This window comes from Macaca thibetana, chromosome 14 (assembly GCF_024542745.1).
Source record: "Macaca thibetana thibetana isolate TM-01 chromosome 14, ASM2454274v1, whole genome shotgun sequence".
In the NCBI taxonomy this organism is placed as follows: Eukaryota; Metazoa; Chordata; class Mammalia; order Primates; family Cercopithecidae; genus Macaca; species Macaca thibetana.
The window spans coordinates 64,201,818-64,229,321 of record NC_065591.1 but is presented as its reverse complement, the minus strand read 5'-3'; the positions used below and the strand labels follow the sequence as shown (position 1 = coordinate 64,229,321).

Below are 27,504 nucleotides of genomic sequence, written 5' to 3'. Positions count from 1 at the left end.
TTGATCAGGAGGGCACTGGGGAGCCCTGCAAAGGTTTTGAGAGGGAATTCCATTACCAGATAGATGTCTTGAGGCCAGCCTGGCCAACATGGTGAAACCCTGTCTCTACTAAAAAAAATACAAAAATTAGCTGCTCCTAGGTGCAAGGCGGAGGTGGAGTAGAGAGGTTGACCTGGGATAGGGGCTGGAGCATGACCAGGGGAGCGGGAAGGAAGCAGGGGATGGGGATGGAGGGAGTGGACGGATGTGAGAGAATCTGCTGTCCTTTGGGACAGACGATACAGGAAGTGTAGGAGAGGAATGGGGCAAGGTGACTTTGAAGTGTCCAGCTCAGAGATTAGAAGTTTGCTAATGCCTTTGGGAGGCCGAGGCAGGCAGATCACGAGGTCAGGAGTTCAAGACCAGCCTGGCCAATATGGTGAAACCCCGTCTCTACTAAAAATACAAAAATTAGCCGGGTATGGTGCGGGTGCCTATAGTCCCAGCTACTTAGGAGGCTGAGGCAGGAGAATTGCTTGAACCCGGAAGGCAGAGGTTGCAGTGAGCCCACATCGTGCCACTGCACTCCGGCCTGGGTGACAGAGTGAGAATCCATCTCAAAAACAAAACAAAACAAAAACCCAAAAAACAAAAAAACTAAGAAGTTTGTTGATGTCTTTAATAGGGAAAAAAGGTGTATTGGATGTTCAGTATTTGAATATGAGGGACCTACGGGTTGTTCCCAGAGGAGATGTCCAAGAGGCAGTCTGGACACCTGGAGCTCCAGGGAGAGGGATGGGCGGCAGGGGACACCCGGAGTTGTTGGTATGCTGGGAGAAGGCTGCATGCTCCGTGGGAGTAGGGTGGAGAATGAGGACAGGGCCGCTGTCCTGCGAGGAGCATCCATATTGAGGGGGCGAGGATAGGGTGCACCAGTGAGGGAGACAGAGGAGGGGCCGTCTGGAAGGTGGGAGGGAAACAGCCGCACAGGACGGGGCGGAGGCGGGCGCTGAGAAGAAGCCTCCTTCTTCGATAAAGAGGTAGCTGAAGCCTGTGGAGCCTGCAGTCCTCTCAACGCTATGGGGGCAGCGCGGAGGCCGGATTCCAGAACTGCATCCTCCCATCGCTTTGGGCAGCCACCTTGCCTCCCAGGAGCATCCTTCCTCCTATCCCACCTCCAGTTCCCCAGCTAACAAAAAACGGTGTATCTTGACCCCCGGCGGGGCGGCGGGGCGGCAGGGCGGCGGGGGCGGGCCGGGCCTGCGAACACGGCTCAGCACCCTGGAGAGCGGCCGGTGACCGGGGCGGGGCCTGCGGTGGGGGCGGGGGTGCGCCGTCTGAGCACTCGTGCCTTTGGCTCTGGCTGGGAGCGGTCTTGCAGGCAGACAGTTGGTGGAGGAGGGAAGAACAGTCTTGGATTGTCTCCAGCTCTCTCCCCTTTATGCACCTCCCCCATCCCGGCACTGGCCTACAGGAGCCCCTGTCCCAGCATTTGGGGCTATTACTCTCCTGGCTCCATCAATTCGACGACTTCAGGGAATGAGATGGGAGGAGAGGGACAACTATTTACTGGGAGCTTTTCAGACATTCCCAAAACCTCACAACCTTTTGAGCTTGGAATTTGTGACCCCATATTTCAGATGAGGAAACTAAATTGAAGTTCAGGAAGGGGAAATACCTTGCCCAGGCATGTGGCAGAGCTGGCATTTGAATTCCACCTGCTGGGCTCTAAGTCCTGAATGCCCATTAGCCCTTCTGAGTCCTGAATCTTGCATTTTGTTCCTGCAGACTCTCCAATTCTGGGTGACTGTGGAGTCTAGTGTGGCAGTGGGATGGGGAGGAGACCTTCCCTTCCACCTACTTGCTTGAGTGTATTCCCAGGAGATTTCTGAAGATGGGGCCACCACCATTGTTTTTAGAGTGGGAAGGCAGAAAGGAAGCTGAGGGCCAGGTGAGACCTCCTGACACCTGCACCCACCCACGCCCAGGAGGCACCCTCCTTTGAACTCTTCTGACCCAGCTTCTTGTTGCCAGGTTCCTCCAGCCCCTGAGCAGGTTTCCAGGACATGAAGGGGAGCTGTGAGGGACCAGGACTGGCCATGGTCCAGGACTGCAGCTTCCTGAGCCCACAGAATGCCTTCCTAGCTGTCAGGAATGGAGCAGCGAGGCCCCAGTGATAGGTGAGGCAGAGAAGCACGACATGAGTTCTGGGCTGGCTCAGCTGGTTTACAACCAGCCTGGGCCTCGTTCCCTTTGAGAAAATGGTTTGCCCAGAGTTCAGAGATCTAAACTTCTATAATGCCTTCTGGGGCCACAGTGGGAAGCAAAGACTCCTCACATTTTCTTTCCTGACACTTCCCAAACCACAAGACAATGGTTTTCTGCAGCACCCAGCCTGGACAGGCCGTATACACAAGCTCAGTCATTTCTGACCTTGCCCCCTCCACCATGCACCCCCATATTCTTCAGCATGGGTCAGGTTTCTCTTCAGCCTCAGGGACTTCTCTGCTTGAAGCCTGTTGTGTGGGTGGGGGGTATTTTCCCCACAGCTCAGAGAGATGCAGTTGCTGTGGAGGGTTTGCTCTAGCTCCTCTACCCTGGAATATACCCTGTTCTGCCTTTAAAGACCCAGCTTGGACCCTCTCTTCCAGAAATGCTTGCCAACCCTCCCCAACTGGGTCAGGGGTCCCTCTGGGCTTCACAGACTCTGTGCTTCTTTCTGTCACAGCCTGCAAGTCTCCCCTCCCCATTCCCCAGCCTGAGTGCTTCTCTGAGACAAGGGATAGTGTGAGCCATGGGCTCAACCACTGGTAGGCCAATGAATAAGTAAGTTCATGGTGAAGCCAGGATCCAAATCCCCATTTCCTGCTTCAAGGTGTGGAGCTCTTTCTCCTGCACACAATAGCAGCTCTGCTGTGACAACTCCCTATCCGTCCTAGGCCCTAAAATGCCTCTATTTCACTAGGTTATAGCTTTATCCTAGGGAGTCCTCTTTGGAAGCAGGGTGGGGGTGCAGCAGGCCTTCCCCCATGCCTATAGTGTGTGGGCAGGGAAGGCCATGTGGGGCAGGTTGTGGCCTAGGTCTCCACAGATCCTGGTAGAAGTCCATGCTCACACATCAGCTCCAAGTCCCAGCTAAGTCAAGCCACCAAGAGGTGGGCCCTGTGATAAGGCTCTGAGTCCAAAGGCCATCAGTAAAGCCCCCTAAGTCTTCCGTGGACCCAGCTCCAGGCCGGGATGCACCCTAGGACATGATACACACCGGGTGAGGGAGCCCAGAGGAGAGGGCGGCTAGCTGTGCATGGAGGCCTGATCTCTCAGACTCAGGGAGGGCACAAGCGTGTCACCTCATCCTGAAGGCTTCTGTAGTGGGGCAGCAGAGGGTCTGGGTCTGCTGCCCCTGGAGTCCCCAGCCCCATCGTAGCCCATGAGGATTGTAAATCCCTCATCCTCTCCCCTCTCTCCTCCTCTATCAGCCACTCCCCTCTCCCCCTACCCAGCTCTCTTTCTATTTCTGCCTCTGATTTTTTTTTCCTTTTCTGTCTTTGTTCCTCTGTGTATGTGTCTTTCCCTATGCCTCTCTGATCCCTTTGTACTTCCATCTTGATCTCTCTGAGGCTCTGATCCCTCTCTCCTCTCCCTCTTCATGTGTTACTGTCCCCCTTCCTGTCTGTGTTTATCTCAGTCTCTCTGTGTGTGAGTCTTTTTTCCTCTCTCCCAGTCAGACTCTCTCTACCCCTCCCTCTCTCCCTCTCTGTCTGGGCCTCTCTCTGTTCCTCCTCCCTCCTCCCTCCCCCTTCTGCATTATCAGACCTGCTCCAACCTCCTCCCAGAGCCAGCCGAGCAGCAGAGGCAGTGGCAGCGGGAGAGGTGGGAGCAGCGGGGCAGCAGAGCTGGATTGGGGTATTGAGTCCAGGCTGAGTCGGGGGCAGCCCACTGCTCTCGGTCCCTGTGCCTGCTGGGGGTGCCCTGCCCGGAACTCCAGGCAGCGGGGACAGGGCGAGGTGCCACCTTAGTCTGGCTGGGGAAGCGGACGATGAGGAGTGATGGGGCAGGCATGTGGCCACTCCATCCTCTGCAGGAGCCAGCAGTACCCGGCAGCGCGACCGGCTGAGCCGTGAGTATAGTGAGGGGCTGGGGTGGTGAGCGGCTGTGAGAGGTGCCACAGACAGGGTCCTGGGAGTCCCTCCAAGGAGCTGGATTTGGCATGGAGCTGAGCCACGTGGAAGGATCGATCCTGCTCCTGGGCACCCCTCCTCCCCGCGTTGCCAGACTGCAGCCTGGGGTGGGGGCAGGTTACCTCTGAACAGGATGAGGGTGCCTAATGTTGACCTAGTAGGTGATGAGGCTGGGGTCCCATGGAAGGGGCTGCTGGTTGGAGGAGGGGCTGATAATAAACCTGAACCATCTCTACAAGGGCTGAGAGTATATGTGGGGAGGGGGAGGTCTGCCAAGGAGTTGGGAGGAGCTCTCGGGGCTGCAATAGGCTGGTTCAGGACCCTGGAGAGGGAGAGTGTCTTGGCCCACCAAGGCTATGTGTGTGTGAAGGAAGTGGGGAGGGGGAAAGATGGAGCAAATATGAATAAGAGTGGCCCTGGAGCAAGAGAGGGTCAGAGGTAACCACCTTCCATGGAATTGGGAATTGGGGTTCAGGGACACCACTTTATGAAACTTTACCCCAAAGCATCTGTCCCAGGATAGGGTTCTACGGAGCCAGATAGAATGAGGTGCCAGCCTCGTGTGTGTCCATGTGCAGGGGGGTGCATGTGCAAGTGAGTGGGGGGCTCCATGGAGACACCCCTCTACTAAAGACTGCTGAGGTGGCAGGCAGGGTGTGTGTGTGTGTGTGTGTGTGTGTGTGTGTACACATGTGGAGTGTAAGGGACATGTTGGGTGTAGAAGGGCCTGTAGAGCTCTAGGGTACCTTGATGGTTGGATGCAAAGCAGCCTGTCAGAGTTTGTGATCATCCTTGTGTGACTGAGAGTTTATTTGCACGTGTCTGAGTGTGAGTGCAGGTTGGTCTGCATATGTATGTAGGTGTGTCTTTTAGGTTGCATTTGTATGTTATGTGTGTTGTGTCTGCAAAATAGAGTGAATCAGTGTCCATTTGTATCTGTTCCATGTGCATTCATGTGTGTGTATTTGTTAGTCTGTGAATAATAGCATTGCTGTGTGTGGAGGTGGATATGGCTCTGTGCGTATAAGTATTCTGGTGTGGGTGTGTGATCATGGTGCTAGTGTGTATATTGGTGCTTCTGTGGCTGGTGTGTGTGTGTGTCTATATGTGTGTGTTCATCTGAGTATGTGTGGGTGTCTGTTTCCTTCCCCCTGGCAATTGATACAGCTGGGACACCATGGCCCACTGAAGCAGGGCAGGGAGGGGCTGAATGTATGACCACCTCTTTGAACTCAGGACAATTCATTCTACACCCTGTGGGAGAGATGCAGAAAAGAAATAGGCAATAATGACTCTGCCCTCTGGGGCTTCCTAAGCTTCATAGACATAAAATAGCTTGAGAATAATTAAGCAGTAGAGATCAACGTCATGCTAACAGGTGGGGGTGGGGTGGGAACTGCATAAGCAAAGGCCCTGGGCTGGGCTAGGCATGTCCTGGAGCAGTGAAGATGCTGTACAGAGTAGGGGCAGGCAGGAGCCACATTCTGTAGAACTTTGAGATCCAGGACTCTTAGACTTTATCCAGAGAGCCCTGGGGAGCCCAGGAAGGTTTTGTATAGGGGAGAGACATGATCAGATTTGGGTTCTAGAAACCTGCCATGGGTCAGGCATGATGGCTCATGCCTGTAATCCCATCACTTTGGGAGGCAGAGGCAGGTGGATCACTTGAGGCCAGGAGTTCAAGACGAGCCTGGCCAACATGGTGAAACCCCGTCTCTACTAGAAATACAATAAAATTAGCTGGGTGTGGTGGTGTGCACCTGTAGTCCCAGCTACTTAGAAGGCTGAGGCATGAGAATCGCTTGAACTTGGGAGGTGGAGGTTGCAGTGAGCTGAGATTGCTTTACTGCACTTCATCCTGGGGGTGACAGAGTCAGACTCTGTCTCAAAAAAAGAAAAAAAAAAAAAAAAAGGAAAAGAAAGAAACCTGCCTCGGTGACATTGTCTGGTTGAGAAAGAGGTGGGGCCAGGAGGCTAGAGTGGAGGCCAACCAGTACAGGGGTCAGTGAGTTCTGGGGCTTTATGAGAACTTGGGAAAGGCTGAATAGATGAGGATAGGGAAGGGAGTGTCTAGGTGGCCCAGGCTTGGACTGGGGTGGGGGGTGTAGTGCAGACACATCAGTAAGTCAGGATCTCATGAGGGAAAAGGCTCTTGGAAGGCTCAGGAAAGCTGGGCGTGGGTGGACTGAGGTAGTGGGAGAGATCTTTATAGGGTTTCTAGCTAGGATGCAGAGGGTCGGAGATCATGGAGCCATCTCTTGCCAGACAGGGAAATTGAAACTATGGCTTCATTACCGTCCTCTGGCTGCAAGGCTGGGGCTCAACCTCTTCATCAGACCTGACCATCAGTATCATTCTCCTTCAGGCCCTGCCCAGAACCTCTTGGTTGCTGAGCTTGGTCAGCTCAGTGAGGGTTAATTGTCTTTATGCTCCCTGCACCACCACCCCCCCGCAGTCATTCCCCTTGCCCACCAAGCAGCTCCTGCCACTCTTCCTGCTTCCCACTCCAGCCTCCTGTCTCCAGGGACTGCTGATGGCTTGGCTGGGATCTAGCCAAATGGTGGGGGGCGGGGGGTGGGAAAAGCTCCCAGCAGTCCTCTACCCCTAGGTCTTAATGGACTGGGAGTCTCACCCTCGGTCATGCTGCTGTCAGGCCAGGCTTGCGCTCCCGGGGCTTCTGCTGCTTGGGCCTGTGAAATCTCCCAACTCAGCATGATTCCATTCCTGCATTCATTCATTCAACCACTCAACAGGAACTCCTCAGTAGCTGCTTGGTGCCCACTTGTCACTGGGGACATGGAGCAAACACTGACTGAGTCCCTGTTCTCAGGGAGTGCCCAGTCTGATGAAGGAGAAATAAGTGGAAATTCGCAACCCCACAGGGTGAGCAGTGGTGTGTAGGAGGTGGGGAGCCCACAGCAAGCCCGGGCTTCAGAGGAAGAGACATTTGAGCCAGAGCTTGATGGATGGGTAAGAATTGCACAGGCAGGGAAGAGCAGAGGGAACAGTTTGTGAAGGTGGGTAGGAAGGGCACAGGGCTAGGCACCTGACTCAGTGCACCCTCCAGGTGGGAGGAGACAGTAAGGGCATTTGGGTCATTTTCTAGCAGTTGTTTTACTACTTTCTACGGCTTGCCCTGCAGATCTATCCAGCCTGCTGTTTTTCATACCCCTAGACATGGGATGTTCATCTCTTCCTTCCTGGGCAGCCCTTCCCTTGTGGTGGTTACATCTGCCCTGGGTCTTCTCTGCAGGGCCCAGCAACTCCAGGCTACCCAGCCTGGCCTTATGTCCTTTCTCCATCCTGTGTTACTGTCCCCTGAAGTAGGGCCAGGCTGGGGCACAATGATCCAGGAGTGGCAAGAACACATCTAGGCAGAGAGTGGGAGAAATGGGCAGCCTTTATTAACAAAAAACTGAGATGGGTGCAGGCCCTGACTCCTCTCCAAAAATAATGATAAAGAAACAGGCATGGCCAAATAGGGGAGGGAGGACAGACAGCAGGAAGAACTTCCTACCAATGCAGAAGGGCTGTGAGTCTCTTGGCTTCATGAGAGTGGGCTGTGCGTGTGAAAGGGAAGGTCTCAGAGGACAAGAGGGGGAATTGGAGGCAGAGGCACTGTCAGCCTCTGACTCTCCCATAGGTGAGTGAGTAAAGTCATCCAGGGAGAGGGAACTGGGGATGGGGAGCTGAGAGAGACAGGGGAGGGGGATCGGGCCTCATCATTCATTCATTCAGCAGCCGTTCACTGGCCCTACCAAACGTGACCCCCTGGGTGCAGATGGACAGAGCCAGTGACCACGTGGATGGAAGCTCCGAGTCTTTCCTACCTGTGCCAGTGTCACAGGAAGATATTTAGGAGGAGGGGCCACTGGGGCTGGCCTTACAAGGAAGAGGCACTTCAGGCTGAATTGAAGGACAGCACCAGGAAGGAACACCATGTGCAAAGGCCTCAAGGTGAGGCGAGCACGATTTTGTTTACTCAGCACTATAGGAGTTCAGAGTGGCCTAGGCAAGAAGTGCCAGGCTGGGGGGAAGCCCTGGGCAGTGGTGGAGCAGAAGAGGAGTAGGGAATTGAGGCTAGACTGTAGGAAGCACTTTTTTCCATGAAGGTGTCTCCAACAGGCTTGATACGTAGGTATTATTGTAAGTTTTCAACTTCTTGGTCTCTCCTGACCAGGGCCTGCTGAAGGGCCCAGCCTTGCTTGAGAAAGGGGTGTTCAGCGAACAAAAGAGACCCTGGAAATGAGAGAGAAGCAGTGGCTGAAGAATGTGGGCCCCTTCCAGTAAGTGGCATGCAAACAAATGTAAAGTAACATGCAAATCAGCTGGCTAGGGCTTGGCAGCTTTGGTTGGAAGAAATAAGCCATCACCCCTTCTTATGCTGGCCTCGCACCCCCTCAGCCCCAGCCTCCAGGACAGCCAGAACAGCCTTGTCTGCTCCTTGGAATGCCCCAGCTTTTCTGAGCCACAAGATTGTGGCCTCCAGGGTGGGGGCCATGGGCTCCCTGTCAGCACCCTCACCCTCCCGAGAAGTCGATATATTTAGTAACAGGAATGTTTTCACACATTTATCTGCTATTGTTCAGCTGCTTGCTCCCTGGGAAAGGCCAGGTCCCCAGTGACGTGACCCACTTCTTGAAGTCCCTGAAGTCACCCTTCTCACTGCCCCCCCACCCCCGCCGAAAAACAGGAGGCAACTGGGGCTTGGTGCAGCAGAAGAGATTTGAGTCAAATATCTAGGAGGACTTCCCAACAGTGTAGTTGCTGAGATGTGTGGACCCCGGATTTCTGGGCTTTCATTCTTTGGATGGTTGCCTTGGCCACAGAGAAGGCTTTGAAGATAGAGCAGAGAAGGTGGCAGACAGGCTTATGCTCAAATTTCAGCATACTGAAAGATGTACTGTTACTCTGTAGCTGTGTGGTCCTGGGCAAATTACTTAACTACTCTGAACCTTGTGTGAATAGTGGGTTGGAGATAATTATCCTTTCTGGGCAGGATGATTGTGAATAATCCGGAAGTGCAGAGCTTACTCCCTGGCATGCAGCAGGTGCTCACAAAGGTTAGCTACTGTCATTATGAACCACCCACGATCAGCCCAGCTGCACTTTCAGAGAGATTTAGTGGGGCCTGAAGTGGAAGAGACCAGAGCTAGGAGCCCAGGGCTGTCATCGTGTGGGAGGGACCAGGAGGCCTGAAACAGAGCTGTGGTTGTGGCTATGGTGAGAAGCACAAAGCTCTGTGGGAGGGACCAAGGTATCTCAGAGAAGTGTGGCTACCTCATTAGGTTGTCTAAGACCAATCCCCAGATAATACAATGGAAGAAAGGGCTTGGTGAAGAAGGGGTTAAATCTGTGGCCACGCCCATGCAGTCTGTGAGCCATTCTGGGAGCTGTAGTCTGTTGTTAAATTGCAGTAAGCATAGTTTGTATTGCCTCTTTTGATCCAAATCCACACCCCGCTGCCAGGGCTGGCTGAGGGCTGGCTCTGGTGGGTGCTGGTCTGTGTGGGGCCCAAAGGTGAAGCAGCATCAACCTCTTCCCTCAGGGAACCCCTGGCTTGCTATGTGTTTGGGGGGTGCAGGTCATAATTACAACTCCTCACATGTTTACACAGAAGTTTACAGCTTCCTGAGCACTGTTTCCACATCTATGATCTCATTTAATCCTCACCACAAACCCAAGAGACTGCTGTTTTCTGGATGAAGAAACGGAGGATCCAGGAGGGGAAATCGCTTGCCCACAGGTATTCAGCTAGTGACAGTGGAACCAGACCTGCGGCACAAGTCTGTCTGCTTCCAGAGCTCCTGCTCTTTCCATACATTACTGTTCCAGATGGCAGACAGGCAAGATGTGGACAATTAAAGTTGGATGTGAGACATCTCAGCAGAGGAACAGCTGAGCAGAGAGCTGCTGATTCCAGGCCGAGAGTTTGGACTTTGTGTTGTGGCCCACCAGGATCCACCCAGGGGTTCTCTGATTAGAGCTGAGCTTTGAGAGAATTGATCTTGCAGCCTGGGCTGAATGGATTGAACTGGAGAAACCAAAGTCAGACTGAGGCTTCTAAATTCCATCCTTGGTGCGCCCAGCACTTTGGCTCCTCTCCCTCCTCCATGCTGCTTCTCAGTTTCTTCCTCCTTCTCAGTTTCTTCCTCCTCCTCTCCTTCATCTTCTTCCCTCAGCCTTTTTTTTTTCTTTTTCTTTTTTTTTTTTTGAGACGGAGTCTCGCTCTGTCGCCCAGGCGGGAGTGCAGTGGCCGAATCTCAGCTCACTGCAAGCTCCGCCTCCCGGGTTCACGCCATTCTCCTGCCTCAGCCTCCCGAGTAGCTGGGACTACAGGCGCCCGCCACCTCGCCCGGGTAGTTTTTTTGTACTTTTTTAGTAGAGACGGGGTTTCACCGTGTTAGCCAGGATGGTCTCGATCTCCTGACCTCGTGATCCGCCCGTCTCGGCCTCCCAAAGTGCTGGGATTACAGGCTTGAGCCACCGCGCCCGGCCCCCCCTTTTTTTTTTTTCTTTCTTTCATTTTTTTTTCTTTTTTAGTAGAGACAGTGTCTTGCTGGCTGGAGTACAGTGGTGCCATAATAGCTCGCTGCAGCCTCGAATTCCTGGGCTGAAGTTATCCTCCCGCCTGGGCCTCCCAAAGTGCTGGGATTATAGGTGTGAGCCACTGCACCCAGCCCATCTTCCTCTTTCTCTCCTACTCTTCTCTGCCTCAGGCTGAGGAGTGATAACTTATACCATAAAGCTGTGCTGTAATATCACATGTCTCAGAAGGGGGTGCTGTCACATACAGTCCATTCCAGCCTGAATCTTCCTTATGTTTGAAGGGCCAGTAGAAGTGTTGGACAAGTGGCAGAGATGAAGGATGGAGAGAAGGATAGCCCATTGTTCTTCACCTCCATTGAGCCCAGGATGAGAGGGCCCTGCTGAAATGGCGTTGGGAGGAATGAAGGCTGAGGAGAGGTTGGACCCCAATCAGACAGACCTACTGAGTTAAGCCAGAGGAAATTTTCTCCTCATGGTTCTGTGACAGGCTAAGATTTGGAAATGCATCTAGAATGACATTGCATTTGGGGTCTGGGTTTCTTTTGGGTCATGACTTGCTTGATACTGAGCGTTGGGGATATTGTTTGGTTTATTCATGTCTGTGTCTCAGTGTGTGTATGTGTACCTCAATGTGAGCTTCCAGTTGTACATGTGTGTATGCTGGTCTGAGAGGGTGAGAATGTGTGGGTCAGTGTTCGTATAAAAGTGTGAACATACTCATATGTGTGAGCATGTGAGTGTCCTTCTTTAGTTTAGTTTTGAGACAGGGTCTCACACTCTCACCCAGACTGGAGTGCAGTGGCACAATCTTGGCTCACTGCAACCTCTGCCTCCCAGGTTCAAGTGATTCTCCTGCCTCAGCCTCCCGAGTAGCTGGGACTACAGGCATGCACCACTACACCTGCATAATTTTTGTATTTTTAGTAGAGGTGGAGCTTCACCATGTTGGCCAGGCTGGTCTCGAACTCCTGACCTCAAATGATCCACCCACCTCGGCCACCCAAAGTACTAGGATTACAGGCATGAGCCACTGCATCCAGCCATGACTGCATTTTTATGTCTGATTTTGGTAAATAGTTATATGCATGTGAGTGTGGCTTATGTGTGTACATGTGTGTAGAGTGCCATATACATATGTTCCAGTGAAACTGTATGTGTGTTCCCTGTGTATACAGATGCCCATGTCTGAATGTGAGTGCAGGGATGAGAGAATGTGTGTGTGTGAAGGCCCAGACACTTTCTGTGCTAAACATTAAGGCCATGCCTAATGTCTGGCTATTCAACACTTTTTCTCCTGGTCCCGCCTTCGTGTAGGTAGAGATCCTTGAAGGGCTGGGCTTTCTTCAGAGGACTCTGGGCCAGAGTCAGGCTTTGTGTTCAGTCTCAGGTTGGGCCAGCCAGGGTCCTAGTCTATCGGATTGAGCAGCTGGACATGGCTGGGAAGTGTCTAGGTTCCGTTCTCCCCAGGAACTCTTAATGGTCACACTTAGAGAGTTTCAGGGACTCCCAGCACGGTCCTCTTGTACTGATGCAACTACTGAAGTCCAGAGAGGTGTAGTGATTAACCCAAGGTCACCCAGCAGGACCCAGGATGAGATGATAGGGCTTGGAGCAGAGAGGGGAGTGTCTGACCTGGAAGGCTGCCCTCCCTCCAGCCCCTAGAGCAGGTGAGGAGCTCAGAGGAGAGCCAAGTCTGTGATGTGAAGCCACCTCCTGCACCTGGCCATTTCCATGCCTCCTGGGCCTCAGAGGCTGCCTTTGAAGTTTTTACCAGAGCTTCTGCGTGCTCTGAGATTCCTCCTAGGGACGTGTGAAGTCGACTGTTCCATGGAGCCTGGAGACTCCATGGAGAGGAGCCCAGTGGTGAAGTGAGGCCAGTGGAGGGGGCTCCTCTGGAAGCCTCAATTTCTTCTTTGCAGTAGTTGCTTTTGTTTCATTTCTGTTTGTTTTTTAGGTTTCCACCGTTGTAACATTCAAGGCTTTCCCTATTATCTCTCTTTGAGCGCTTATTACTGAGACAGTGCTGGCATTTGGGGCAGTCCTGGAGGCCCAGCTGGGTTCAATGTGAGGGTGGCAGGGCAGTCCCTTAGGGAAAGGGATGCTTGGGAGAGAGGGATGAGTTTCCTGCCCATAGTGGGGAGGCATGAGCAGGGGCGGGAGAGCCTGGTTAGCAAGGCTGTAAACGAGGTGCCTACTCTAGCGAGGAAGTTGGTTGCAGATGATCTTGAGTCCCTTCAAACTGTAGCTGCCACGGGGGGCCAGAGAAGAACGTGCCCCAGCTCTCTTGGACCTGGGGAGGATTGAGTTCACAGAATGCTCCCAGTGTCCTGGGCAGTGGAAGGCGCAAGGTTAGATTGCGCACCTGGAAGCAGGGAGATCCCATTCCCTGGAGAACTGGAGGGAAATTTGTCTTCCTGGAGGTTTGGGGCTGGAGGCAGGGGCTGGATGGGAGGACCCTCCGGGGTGCAGTAGGGGTGGGATGGGGAGGACTGGGCAAGTCCAAGGCGGCTCTGCTGTTGAGCACTCGCAGGAAGGAGCAGGGAGGCAGATCCCGAATCATGCGGGGCTCTAGGGTGGGAGGTCCATGGTTGTGGGGCTCAAACATGGGCTCTGGTTGGGGCAGAGGAGAGGCTTCCTGGGGTTGGGGTCTGGGCAGGAATTGGGGTAGGAGAGGAGAGAAGCAGCAGTTGGGTACCAGCTCCTTCCCAGGTCAGGTAATTCAGAGTTAGTTATCTTAAAACTCTCAGTGGGCCAGGCGTAGTGGCTCACGCCTGTAATCCCAGTACTTTGGGAGGCCGAGAGGGGTGGATCACCTGAGGTGGGGAGTTCGAGACCAGCCTGGCCAACATGGAGAAACTCTGTCTTTACTAAAAATGCAGAATTAGCTGGGCATGGTGGTTGATGCCTGTAATCCCAGCTACTCGGGGGGCTGAGGCAGGAGAATCGCTTGAACCCAGGAGGCAGAGGTTGCAGTGAGCCTAGATCATGCCTTTGCACTCCAGCCTAGGCAACAAGAGCAAAACTCTGTCTCAAACAAACAAGCAAACAAAACCTCTCAGTGGGGTGGGATCTGGGATCCAGATGGAGAGAACTAAGGTTTACAGAGTGACCTTTATGTTTTAAAAATGACCTTGTTTAATCACCTCCTTAAATAATCCTTCAAGGGGCTAACCCTATTTTGTAGTGGGGAAACAGATGACACACTTAAATGGTTTAACTGAAGACAGTTAGTGAAGCAACTATTATGGAGATGGGGAAGGCTTAAGGGAACCAGCAGGACATGTCAAGGTACTCAGAACTGGCATTCAAGGGGCCAGGGGTGTTGGTGGAGGGGGGGCAAGGAGAGTGCCCAGCTCCATGAGCCAGAGCCCTGGAGATAGGGCTGCCCTGCAGGAGCTGTGGCTGCAGCCACTGCTTGTCAAAGGAGGCAGGTGGGTGAGGGGGTGAATACCCGCAGTGAGCCTGCATGCTTCTCACCCTTTGCTCTCCTGCCAGCACCCTGACCCTCACTGGCAGAATTCATCTGGATGCCAGGGGGCAAGGGAGCCCTGGATGAAGCTGCCACGTAGAAGTTGGCCTCCAGGGCACACAACCCGGCAGCAAAGGTTAGAGATTGGAGGTGGAGGGACAAATAGATGATGGGAAATTGAAGAACAGAGAGGGTGTGGACTTGCCCCCAAGGTCACACAGCCTGTTGGTATCAGAATTGGAGTCAGAAGCCAGGCCCTGCCTCTGATCTGAACACTCACTTGTTTGTTTGTTTGTTTGTTTGTTTCTTTTTTGAGACAGTCTTGCTCTGTTGCCCAGGCTGGAGTGCAGTGGTGTGATCTCGGCTTACTGCAACCTCCACCTCCTGGGTTCAAGTGATTCTCCTGCCTCAGCCTCCCAAGTAGCTGGGATTACAGGCACCTGCCAGCATGCCCGGCTAATTTTTGTACTTTTGGTAGAGATGGGGTTTCACCATATTGGCCAGGCTGGTCTCGAACTCCTGCTCTCAGGTGATCTGTCTGTCTCGGCCTCCCAAAGTGCTGGGATTACAGGTGTGAGCCACCGCGCCTGGCCTGAACACTCACTTTGTCACATTCACTGAGGTCTCCTGAGTGGACTCATATGTGCGTTTTCCACTCTCGGGCTGAGAGCTGCTTCCTACCTTGACCGCCATGCTCCATATCTGGGCAGCACAGGGGCTGCTGAAGAATGTCATTCTCAGAACACAGTGTGCCCTGGAGCCCCCACCAAGCCACCTGCTCATTCATCCCAACTGGCCTTGAGGGTTCCCTGGTGTGCTCTGCCTGTGCTTGTCACCCTGGCCATGGAGATAGACCTGACAGCCCTTGCTGTCAGCTTCATTAGAGACAGGCACACCCAGATGCAGACAATCAATTTTGTGGGGTGAGTGATGGGACCGCTGATGAGGACCCTTCCTGAGGAGGCGATGCTGGGTCTTAGCCTTAAAGAGCAAATGAGAGTTTTCCAGGTGGAGGAGAAGAGGAAGGGTATTCCAGGCAAAGAGCCCTGCAAGAGCAAAGGTGTGAGCAGCAAGAAGTCAAGGATGGCAGGTTCAGGGCTCCTGGGCTGGAGGAAGGGCCTGGCGGTGGAGAGGAAGGGAGTGAAGGCCCAGCTCACAAAGGGAAGCAGAGGAAAGTTTAAGCAGGGTCAGGCCATGGTTTGCTTTGGGGTTAGGAAGCTCCAAATGATGGGTGAAGTAGGGGGGCTAGACCCAGGTGACAGGCAGTATTGGGGTTGGCCGGGGACATGTGAGTTGCATTAATGGGCCAGAGGAGGAGTGACAGCCGCTACCTCCTGGCTCACCTGCCTGAGCTAAGGCCCTAGTTCCTCAGTGTCTGCCCACCAGTGCAGGTGTGTGGCAGCTCCAGACCCTCCTCTAGGGACATCCCTCCCTGCCTCATGCTGCCTGTGGCTTTCACTCTCTGGAGCATTCATCCATGGCACCCATAACCACCCCCTCAGACAATGGCCCCTAAAGCAAACCTGTGTCACCGCTGCCTATCTCTTAATAACACTATGACCCCTCCACTGCCAAATCTGATAAAAGACCTCCCTTTGAAGACCTTCCTCCTAGAGTTGGATCTCAGTCCTTCTTGCTGTCCAGAGCCTGGGCCTTGAGCCTCCCTGGGAGGTGAGTCAGTGAGGGCAGGCCCTTATGGTGCTGGGAGTTGAGGGACCTTGGCCCAGCCAACTCACCCATGTTGTGTCAGCCTCTCTGGGCCTGGGCAGCTGACTCATTTTCAGTGCTAATTAGCATCTCCCCTGCAGCTTTCTGCCCCACTCTAAGTGCTTGACAATCATTAGGTGCTATTGTGTGCCACTAGATCCCAGCTCCAGCACCTGCCTGCCCCAGCTTCTCCTCCAGACCCCAGCTGCCTAAGGGACACAAACAAACAACACACCAAAACCCAGACACAATCTAGGCATAGGGACTTAAACACCAATATAAATACACAGATAGGAAAAACTCAATAACACAGAACTCCCCACACCAAGAAGCAGACCATAGCACAGAGAGTGACCCACAGTACACACACAACACAGACACCAACAGATGCTGAAAAGCAGACACACGATCATTCCAAAAAGTGACCCAGAAATGAAACAGAACAAATGGGAACACCAATGCACATGACACAGGTATACACATCTGGAGATGCTACACAGGTACGATTCAGCACACGTGTGGCACATCCCAGGGAAGCACTCACACTTGGCATATACACAGATGCCAAAATAGCCAGAGCGAGCCACCTGTGCTTCCCCATCTGTGCAGCGTCTCTCACCTCTGGGTTGGGAGACCCGCACATGCTGTTCCCTGTGCCTGGAATGCCCTTCCCCAGTGCCCTCCTCTTTTTACCTGGTTAATTCCTGTCATTCTTCAGGTCTTCCAGGAAGACTTCTGTCTCCTTTATAGCGGCCCTTCCATACTCCCCAGCCTTCGAGTGCTTCCTGCCACATGGCATCACTGACTGTTTTCCAATGAGTTTCTGTCAAGTTTTGGGATGGAGGATTTTGCCTCTGCTCGGTGAGGTGGTGATTGTGGGTGTGAGTGGGTGATTAGGGCCAAAAACAAAAACAAAAAACTGGACAGAGGCAAATTTGGGGGGAAGTGAGTTAGGAATAGCTGTGAGGAGCCCCAGCTACTCAGGGCCTCAGAAGATATTTATTTCTGTATTTATTATTTTTTGAGACAGAGTCTCGCTCTGTCACCCAGGCTGGAGGACAGTGGTACTATATTGGCCCACTGCAACTTCCACCTCCCAGGTTCAGGTAGTTCTCCTGCCTGAGCCTCCTGAGTAGCTGGGATTACAGGTGCTCACCATCACGCCTGGCTAATTTTTGTATTTTTAGCAGAGACGGGGTTTCACCATGTTGGCCAGGCTGGTCTTGAACTCCTGAGCTCAGGTGATCCTCCTGCCTTGGCCTTCCAAAGTGCTGGGATTACAGGAATGAGCCACTGCGCCCAACCTCAGAAGACATTTAAACCCACAGAGAGGACACAGCCAAATGCCCTCTGCCTCATTTTCTGAGACCCTGCCTGATTTCTTTTATGTTTCTTCCAGGCTTGCTGCCTGACCCAGTTCCCTCCTTCCCAGAGCTGGCCTTGCCCCTTGCCACCTCTCGGAGCTCACACATACTCACTCTGCTTCTCTGCTTGGCTGTGCCCTACCCCTACTTCTAAGTGAAATCCTCATTATAAGTCCAGTGAAATCCTCGTTATTCAAGGCCTGGGGTCAGTGGGCACGTCATCCATGCCTGGGGTCCTAACCCGTGCCACTGAGTATTGTGAAGGGAGGTAGTGGAGGGATGTGCTTAGGAGCACAAGCCTTGAGGACTGTCTCTTGGTTCAGATCTCTGCTCCTTTACTTCTTGGCTGCAGGATTGTGCAAGTTCTGCCACCTTTGTTCCCTCATCTGTAGAAAGAAGAGGATAATAGAGCCCACCTCCTTAGGGCTGCCATGAGGACTAAATGAGACACAGTGTGTAATGTACCTGGCTCCCTCTCCAGGTTGTGTGAGAGCAGGGAGAGAGCTAATGAGATCAAGGATGTGGAAATGCACTCAGGAGGTGCCTAGTGGGTCCTTGCTAATTGGCACTTAGTGAAACAAACACTTCTTGTGTGAGCACCTACTATGTGCCTCCATAGTGGGCTCTGTGCCCCACCCCTCCTTAGTTTCTGCAGGGCTGCCAGTTCTGCACAGCTGTTACTGCTGTGGGGGCTCAGAAGGTAGGGGTGTGACTACTTTTTCAAAATTTATTTTTAATTTTTTACATCTGTTTTATGGAGGCATAATTTACATACGATAAAATCACCAATTTAAAGTGTATAATGAGTTTTGATAAATATATACAGTCATAACCACCATGACAATTCAGAAAATAATATTTTTATCCCAGCAAACTTCCCTTGTGCCCTTTGTAGTCAGTCCCTTTGAGGGGGGACTTCTTATAGGAGTGTGAGAGGTACTGGGTTTTCCTTGGACTGAAAACCTGGGCACATGGAGTGGGGGTGCCTCCGACATGCTGGAAGTTGCCAGGGAACTGCTCACCCTCTCTGGGCCTTGGTTCCTGGCAGAGGCAGTGCAGCCAGGCAGGGGAAGGGATGCTCAGGCCTTGGTCTCCTGCGGGCAAGTCTTGGATGTGAGGGCTGGATCGGCTGGAAGTGGTGGCTTCAGAAACCCATAGAGTGGGTGACGGGCTAGGGAGTTGGTGTTTCCACAAACCTGCCCCTCCTTTGACCAGGTGTGCACTGTGGTCCTGGTGGAAATGGCCATATATTGTCCAGACTGTAGCAAGGGCTGGCCAAGATGGTCCACTCCTCTCCCCATCCTCCCCCCGACCAGGGGCCATAAACCCACTCTATGGATTAACAATTCCCTGAAAAGAAGGGGGTCACTTTTGTCCCCCAGTTCTAGAACTGAATATTAAAGCAATTATGTAACGAGCAATAAATTACTTAAAGTAGTGACTCACTCAGCTTAATTAGAGCGCGAGCAGGGAGGGATTAAGGTATTTTTAGAGCACACACCTCTCTCTCTCCTGTGGGGGAGGCCTCTGTGCAAGGTGGGGGTGGAAAAAAGACTGGGAACTCATGGGAGCACCCCAGGTGTCTGCAAGGAGATGAAAGCTGATCCTCCGCCCCACTGAGGTCCTAAGGAAGAAAGGCCGAGTCAGAGCTGCAGCAGGAGGGCTTTGGATCAGACTCAGGAACACTTCCCAGTGATGCTTATCGGCGAACTGGGACGGCAACACTAGATTGTAAACTCTGTGAGGGCAGGGATTAGCTCTGTGACTGCCTCCTCACCCAGCAGCAGACGAAGAATGAGACTTGGGAGTCAGACACAACTGGGTGTGACTCCTGCCTTTGCAAGTTGCCAGCACGTGGGCTTGGGCAGGTTCCTTTATCACCCTAAGCTTTGCCGTCTCCTCCACTACAAAGTGGGCACAATAGCATCCACCTGCATGCATATTGTAAGAGTTGAGTGGGCTAAAATGTGCAAAGCAAGAGTTAGTGCTCAGCTGGGCACAGTGGCTCACACCTGTCATCCCAGGTGTGAGGCTCTGAGACACAGCGCTTCCGCCCAGTAGTTTTGAGGGCAGCCTGGGCAACGTAGGGAGACCCTGTCTCTCAGTCTCTCTCTCTGAAAAAAAAAAAAAGGGAAAAAATTAGAAGACTCAGTGCTGACTCTGCTAGACCAAAAGCCTCACAAAGCAGGGATTAAGTTTGGTTTGTGTTGTTCACTGTTATATCCCAAGCTCCATTCATAGGACCGCACAAAGTAGGTGTTCAGTAAATGCTTTGTTGTGTGACTGCGTGTTAATTTTGTTCCCATTCTTCTGCTCCAAAAAAAAGTTCATTTTCCTGAGGTTGTGAGTGAAGAAAATAGGCAGTATGGGCTGGGTGTGGTGTCTCATGCCTGTAATCCCCAGCACTTTGGGAAGCTGACGGGGGAGGATCACTTGAGGCCAGGAGTTCAAGACCAGCCTGGGTAACTTAGCAATACCCTATCTCTACTTAAAAAAATTTAAAACGGAAAAAAAATAGGGTCTGTGTGGGGGCGGGTGGGAAGGTTGCAGGGGTGCCTCACAGGTAAGAGTCTGGCATTTATCCTCCAGGCTGAGGAGGAGGTGACGTCCAGGGAATGTCCTGGGAGGGATCAGAACCACAACTCCAGCCTGCTTGGATGAGGGTGGTCTTCTGGTTGCCAGGAAGGTAGCTATGTGGGAAGATCTGCCCTTGGTTCGTCCATAACCTGGGGCAGGAGGAGGAGGAGCCCCCAGCCCAATCTGATGGGGGAGACCAGAACCCTCATCCACCATTGCTGGCAGTTCAGAGAAGGTAGTGATAAGTCAGGGTGGGGCATCCTGAAAGGCTTCCCAGAGGATTGGCTGGGAGGGCTGAGGCGGAGAGGACAGCTGGCATCCATAAAATGGAGTAATGATTCTGACCCTGCAGGTTTTCTGGGAGAATTAAATGAACTACATTTTAAAGATGCCTGGTACATGCCTGCCAGGAGGAGGCACAACATATGAACTCCCTCCTTCTTCCCTTCACCCCTCCTCAGCTCCTGTGACATCAGGAGGGACATGCCCTGTGCTGCTCACAGAGGCTGGGTGGGAGGCTCCTATCATGGCCTTCACTGAGGCCGCCTCTGCAGTTGGACCGAGCTGGACACATAGTAGGTGCACACAACAGACGGAGGCAGATATGTGCTGCTTTTACCAGGGTGTTGGGAGGCTGAGGGAAGGGTACAGCTGGATTGGGGTGATGGAGCAGATCCCTGCTCCTCCCCCAGATCCGAGACCCCAAGACGCCCGTGCCCAGTGGCTGCTCTGATCGGCTCTGACCAGCTCTCCTCACACCTCATAGGCCTCCCAGGGTTCAGGTGATGAATTAGTAATGACAGCATCCAACATCGCTATGACGACCACGTGGCACTCTTAGCCTCCAGTCAGGGCTCAGCCGCAGAGGCCAGAGACCCTTTTGGCTCTGGGCCTTTGTACTGGCGCGTGTGAGCGGGGTTGGGGCCTGAGGGAGATGGGGGAGTGGGAGGGGCAGGGGCCAGGGCATGGGGCTGCATCTGGCATGGACTGGAGTTCATTCAGATTGTTCCATCCAGAGGGACCTTGGGGACAGTTGTTTCCTTCCTTCTCCCCTTCTTTTCATTCCTCCATCCCTCCTCTTTGCCCTCCTCCCACTTCCTCTGAGCCCTGTTCCTGTTTGAGGCCCTAGGCTGCCAACCCTTTTCCCCTCCTCTGGGAATAAAGCCAGGCTCAGCCCTCACCCCAGGGAGCTGAGTGAGGTGGGGGACAGCCACCTTCTGGTCTAGGCCTCAGGGAAGCTGTGTGGGGACCACTGATGGCTTGGCGAGAGGGCCTGACCCAGCTGGGCCGGGGGCTGTGCAAGTGGCTGCTGACCCTGATGAGTGGGGAGGAGGTTTTCAGTGGAGAGGCAAGGTCAGAGATGAAGCAGCATGGGATGGGGGAGCGACAGATGTTCAGAGTGGCCTAAGTGTGAGATGGGGAGTGGAGAACATGGGAGGAATCGAGGCACGAGAAGGACTGGGAGGGAGTGGATGCAGTGAGGAGTTTGCAGTTTGTCCCTGGGGGAAGAGGAGCCCTGAAGATTTTTGTTGTTGCTTCTTTGATTTTTAAATGGGAAGGTTCATTTGAGAGATGGGGAAACAGGCCCAGGGTGGGAAAGTGACTTGCTCAAGCTTAAGTCACTAGAGACAGACTGAGACTACAGGCTCTGCCTGGGTCCTGCTGGACTCTAGCTGGGACCTCTTGCCCCAGACTTGCTGGCCAGGATTTTCCCAGGTAGTCACTACCTCTGAGAAAGGTAAGGAGAGCCCATGGGTGACTTTGCCCTCAGTTTGAATGAAATTTGCATCAGCGAGGGCTGTGTCTGGCAGACTGGCCTGTTTGGGGGCGGGGGTGGGGTGGAGGTGAGCATCCAGGGAAGGATCTGGGAAGTCAGGGGCTTGGCCAGGGCCAGCAAGGCATTAAGGTCAGAGGTGGATTCAAACTTGGGATTTTGGAGACCCAGCCCAGACTCTGTGCTCCATCCTCTTCTCCCTCTCTTAGGAGCCTTTGGCTGAGTTAGGCACCTATAGAAGGCATGGGCCCCCCTGAGCCCCTCACATTCTCCTCAGGGCTCCTTCTGGCCCTGGGGCCTGATACTGGGCCTGCTGTGCTGGAACTTATCCAGGCAGAAGAAACCTTTAGCCCCATTGTCCTGATGAAGAAACTGAGGTCCTGAGGTAACAGTGACTTATTCAGGGTTACAACAGGTCAGTGGCTGGGCTGGGCCTGGCTGTCTGGCCCTCGGCTTGTCTACATGGCCCCACCTCATGGCTCTCCCCTTGCCTCTCCCACCCCGCTGTGCAGCATGGTTGGGCCTGCCAGCCTTGATGGATGGCTCCGCAGCTCAACCTCCCTCCCATTCCTCTCTGGATGCTAGGCTGTTAGCCTCCTAATCACCAGTCCTGCCTGGTGGCCGCCAAGCCATCCATCTCCCCACGCAGCCTTGTCCAGCACAGGTGGTTTTGTCTGGGGAGAAATGGGGAGAAGGGGGGCACAGCAGGTCTTCCTCTGAGGCTAAGCTGAGAGTTTGGCTGCAGCCCCCACTCTGGGAGGCCCGAAGGTTGGGGAATACCCTGCACTCCCTTGCTGGAGTACCAGAAATCCCTCCTGGATCTCCCTAGGGCACCTGCACATGCACACACAGGCACGCACACTCATAGTAACACTAATAAAAACTCTTGTGTATCAAAAGAATATTGTATGGCAAGTATTGTTGCAGAGCCCTATGTGTCATCCCATTCATCACTCCACTGTACCGATACAGAAACTCAGGCTCAGAGAGGTTAAGTGACTTGCATAGGCTCCATATCCAGGAAATGGAAGAGCTGGGATTTGAACCCAGGTCCTTATGGCTCACATCTTGCATTCACAGCTCCTGCTCTACTGACTCACCTGTGCACACCCACACACACACATGCACAAGTACTCATGCGCATGCATGAACAGGAGCCACCATTTTGGCTCTTGTACCATCCATCTACCTGGGCCAGGTTCTTAAGGAGTGAGGAGAATGCTGGGTTGCAGAGGGCTCATTGTCCCCAGGCTGCCCCAAGCTTATTGTCCCCAGGCCATCTCACCCTGGCTGTGGCACTGGCCGGCTGGGGAGCTGCATGGAGGCGGCAGCCTCCAGGCAGTGGAAAGGGGAGGCTGGGAGACAGTCGATCGATCATCCCTGCAGTGCCTCCTTCCAGGAACTGGGGCCCAGGGGAGTGTGGCGCCGTGGGTCGATGTTCTGGGCAGCAGCATAGTCTCTGAGTGCGTACAGGGTATGTGTGGGGCGAGGCTGGTGTGCTGCTGCCCGCCTTCCCCTGGATCCCTTCCCCTGCTCCTGCCTTCCTCCTGCCATTCACCTGCCAGCCCCACACCTTCCCCTGATTCCCCCACTGTCCCCAACCTGGGGACTACAGAGGCTGAGAATCAAACTCCCAGTTCCAAGGCACCTGTGTGCCTACTGCTACCATCCCGCCCTGCCCTAGAGGCAGATCTCAGTGGGTGCTGCAAGAGTCACACTATGGTGGTCGGGGGTGGGTGGGTAGGGGGACCAGGGGCTGGAGCTGCGGGGAGGTGAGGCAAGCCCACCTCAGAGCCTTTGGAGACCTCGACAGACAATATGATGAGATAAGAAATGTAAAGGGGCACATAGTGGGTGCTGAATTCATCTTGTCTCATTCCTCCAGTAAGTCTGGAGAAACCAAGAGCAGCCCAGGTGCCTCTGAGGGCACAGGAGCTCCCAGGGCTGGCTGGCAGGTGCAGCTAACAGTGTTAGCAATCCTAGGGACAGGTAGCTTGGGGCAGAGGAGAGCATGCTGTCACTCATCTTGATGAGGGGAGAGGAGATGTCTGGTGCTAGGAGCAGTGGTGGCTGGAGGAGGGCTGGGGACCCTCCCCAGGCCACCCCACACTCTCCCTCTGGGAGGGGCTGCTGAGCAGGCCTGGTCACCTTGCTTCTTGGCTGCTTCTTTCCCAGTGGAGGAGCCTCCCCCAGGCTCTCCCACCAGCACTGGCCTCAAGACAGCTGGGATTGAGCCTCAGTTCAGGCACCTGCTGGAGGGTGGAGGTCAGGGCAAATCACTTTCCTCAGCCCTCTCATCTGTGACAGGCTCTGGTGAGGGTTAAATGAGATGTTGCCTGTCAAGTGCCTGCCACTTCCCTGACACCGAGCAGCTAGGCTGTTCAGGGTTCTCCGGCACCTGCCTCCCCTGGTCCCAGCACTGGGTGGGCAGCTGTGTTCTACCGGTCACTGGTGGGTCCCCAGGGCCCCGACACAGGTCCTGCTATTGAGAAAGAGGGAAGTAAACATCCCAGGGCTGGAGCTCTACCCCCTATGGAGGTGTCCCATCTTAGGCTCTGTAATCTCCTCATTCACCCTGGTACAGGGACAAATGTGCCTCTCTGCACTAACTGAGCTCCCATAGGCAACTAGGAGTGGTGTCACTTGGGGTGGGGGTGGGCAAGGACCTCTGGACTGGGATTCCCAAGCCCTGACTTCCTGTTATTTCAGACACTGCCTCATTGTTCCATCTTGGGCAAGACCTGTCCCCTTGAGGGTAAGAGAAACATGTGACCTCTGACCTCCAGAGTATCTCTTCAGTGCCCAGATGATTCTGTGTTCTAGGGGACAGGCGAGGCTGGGGGGTAACACCCATGCCACTGATGGACAGACTAAGGAGGAGGGTCCCAGGACTGGGGCCAGCTCAGGACTCTGGTAGCCTCAGTGCCCTTGACCTGGTGTTGCTGCCGTTTTGCCCCACTGCCGTCTGCTCTGTCTCCGCGTCCGAGTCACCCGCCTGGCCCTCTCCAGTTCTCTCCTCTCTTTTATTACTGTCTCTATATTGCCTCCTGCCTCGGGCTTATCTCCTCCTGTCATGCCTCTATCCATCTTTGTCACTCCCCTGCGACTCTCCCCCACTCCCTGGCACACTCTCTCCCTCCCTGGGAGTCAGGAGTGGAGCCCCACTGGGAATCAGGACCTCCCTGCCTCTGGTCTCTGTCTAAGCAGTCTCTGCGACTCTGGCCAGCTCCTATCTTCTTCCACCTTCCCGAATCTCTCTCACTGTCTGATGATGTCTCTGACTTTCATGTCTCTGAACTCCCTTTGTTTTTCTCTATATACTTCTCTCTGCTCTTATCTCTGGGCCTCTGTCTCTCAGGGCCTGACTGGTCTTGACCTCTCTGCTTCCATCCCCTCGAGAGCCCAGCCAGGCAGCAGGTCCAGCCCTCCAGCCCGGAGAACAGATGGAGTCCACCCTCCCTCTCTCTTGCTGGCTGCCTCAGAAGCCCCCAACAATGGCTTCCACCCTACACCGTGCCTTGTTGCTAGGCCTTGGGCTGGCAGCACCTGGCTTCCATAGCGACGGGTGCTTAGAAACAGAATGCCACATCTCCCAGTCCCACCACGGGAGTTTTTGCCGATAGAGACAGTGCCTTTCGATCAATCAGGAAGCGTGGCCAGGCTCTAGGCTGCCTCCATCTTGAGGAGGCAAGAGAGGAGGGGACCATGGTCTCTACCTTCTGGAGCTGGGGGGACTGTTGGGCTGGGAGGAGTTGCTCAAGTGTGGCCCTGAAGCCAAGGAAGGAGCTGGGGGAGGCCCTGGGCTCTTTTCCCTGAGTCAGCCTGCTGCAAGAAGTGCAAGCTTGGGAGCTGGAAGAGGCTGTGTTGAAATTGCTGTTCCACCATTTCTAGCTGCACGACTTTAGACAAATGACCTCAGGTCCCAAGGCCTCAGTTTCATCAACTGTAAAATTGGGCTAATAATATCATGAAGATTAAATGAAAGAATAGATCTGGCACTTAGAAGGTGGTCATCAATGGACATTCCCCTCCCTTCCCCTTTAAAGTTGTTTAAAATTTAATTGACGGAGAGGAGGAGGAGGGTTCTTCAGGCCTGTGGAATGGTGTAAGCAAGGGGTTGGAGGCTTGCACGCACCTCACATATGCTGGAGTATTTAGGGAGGACCAGGGGCCATATCTGGATATGGTTCTGCCAGAAGCAGCCAGGTCAAGCTGGGTGCCATGGCCTGCACCTGTAATTCCAGCTACTAGGGAGGCTGAGGCAGGAGGATCACTTGAGCCCTGGAGTTCCAGATCAGCCTGGGTAACATAGTGAGACCCCGTCTCAAAAAAACAAAACAAAACAAAACAGGCAGGCTGAGGGGCCCATGGAGAAGAGACTCTGTCTCCTGGGAGGTATATTCTTGCCAGGTACAAAGGGATGGACTTAATAAATTTCTTTTCTAACATTTGGGGCTGCTGGGTAGGGAGCCACATTGGGGTCCCCTTGCTTATTCTCGTGCTGCTCCCTACTTCCACCCTGTCACTTGGTCCCAGGAGAGGGGCTCCCACTGGTTCCTCTTCCCTGCCAGGCCTGCCCACCAAGGCCACCATGGCCACACAGCCTGAACCCTGGGGCCAGCACGTATCCATGGAAAGCCCCACTCTGTCATTGTAGAGATGAGGAAACTGAGGCTCAGAAGTAGGAGAGCTTGCTGGTGCTAGGGCCCAGCTCTTCCCTCTTTTCAGGCCTATCTTCTGCACTAAGGACTTCAGGCCACCAGGGAAGGTGGGGAGGGAGGAGACGAGATGAGGTAGACTTGGGTGGGGGCCTGAGGACAGAGTCTCATGTCACTTGGGCAACCAGGAAAGGGTTAAACATCCCTTATCACAAGCCATGGGCACTGGCACTGCCAGAGGATGCTGAGGCCTGCTAGGGCATGAGGACAACAAGCAACATCCTTTTCTGAGCTGTCGAGAGCGCCAAGCTCTCTGTTAAGTACTTTTGAGCCTCTTCTCATGTATTCACAGCCACCTTCCAAGGAAGGCCAGTTGATCCCCAGTTTAGAAGTGAGAAAACGGGGGCTCCAGGAGGCACTTGTCTAAGGTTACACAGCTGGAGAGTTTGGCACGGGGGTTAGACTGAGTCACCCACCCAGACCCTGGCCACTCCCTGCGTCCCCCCTCCAGGACACCCATCACTCCCTTGACACCCACTAGGAGTGGGTGTTCATTTCCTTGGGCTCTCCCAATCCCAGTCCTTGGTATCCCCAACTGCAGGCAGACACAGGTGCTTGCTGCTGCCCTCCCCTTAACCTGGCATCACAGAGACTCAAGCCCACTGACCATTAGGTTCTCAGGGGCATAGAAACCAGGTGCTGGAGTCTTAGAGTCCTGCAATCAGGCATCTCAGGCAGTCAGGACAACAGAATGTTAGAATCTTGGGCTTCTGCATTCTCTAGACCCCAGGTTCTCGCATTCATAGAATGTAAGAAGCACAGACTCTCTGAATGATGGGGTGTTATAATAGAGGCTTTGATTTTCTAACAACATGAAGCTCTGGGAGTTCTTGGAGCCTTGAAGCCATAGACTGGGGCCTCCCTGTGTGATGGTTTCTGAGTTAGCAGGGAGTGTTCAGAGCATGGGGCCTTAGTCCCTGTTGCTTAGACTTTCTTGCCTTGGTATTTCTGCTGGGCTCAGCTCTTAGCAGCCTTTGTGTGTGTGTGTGTGTATGTATGTGTGTGTGTGTGTGTGTGTGTGTGTGTGTGTGTAGCGGGGACTGGGGTCAGGGACTGACTCTAGCCTGAAGCACCCCTGGAGTGGGGCCAGCCCAGAATAGCAGGTGGAGGAAAGCCGAGCAGCCTCAGGGCTGCAGCTGTCTGGTGGTGCAGGAAGGGGTCTGGGTGGCTGCCTTTGGCAGAGGACCAG

The 27,504-nt window shown here is 53.8% G+C and overlaps 1 protein-coding gene and 1 long non-coding RNA gene across 3 annotated transcripts in view; one reads left to right on the top strand and one right to left on the bottom strand.

The window, feature by feature from the left end:
• Window positions 1–27,504, bottom strand: part of LOC126935316 (uncharacterized) — a 342,634-nt gene that overhangs the window by 159,565 nt on the left and 155,565 nt on the right. The window lies entirely within an intron of this gene.
• The window catches only part of PDE2A (phosphodiesterase 2A), a 100,273-nt gene continuing 76,287 nt past the window's right edge, over window positions 3,519–27,504 (top strand). Inside the window, exon 1 of one of the 2 annotated variants that reach the window (XM_050756117.1) lies at window positions 3,519–4,096. In XM_050756117.1, the coding sequence (XP_050612074.1) occupies window positions 4,026–4,096 (71 nt within the window). In that variant the 5' untranslated portion in view covers window positions 3,519–4,025. The remainder of the gene's footprint in view (window positions 4,097–27,504) is intronic. The other variant, XM_050756119.1, reaches the window with a different exon arrangement.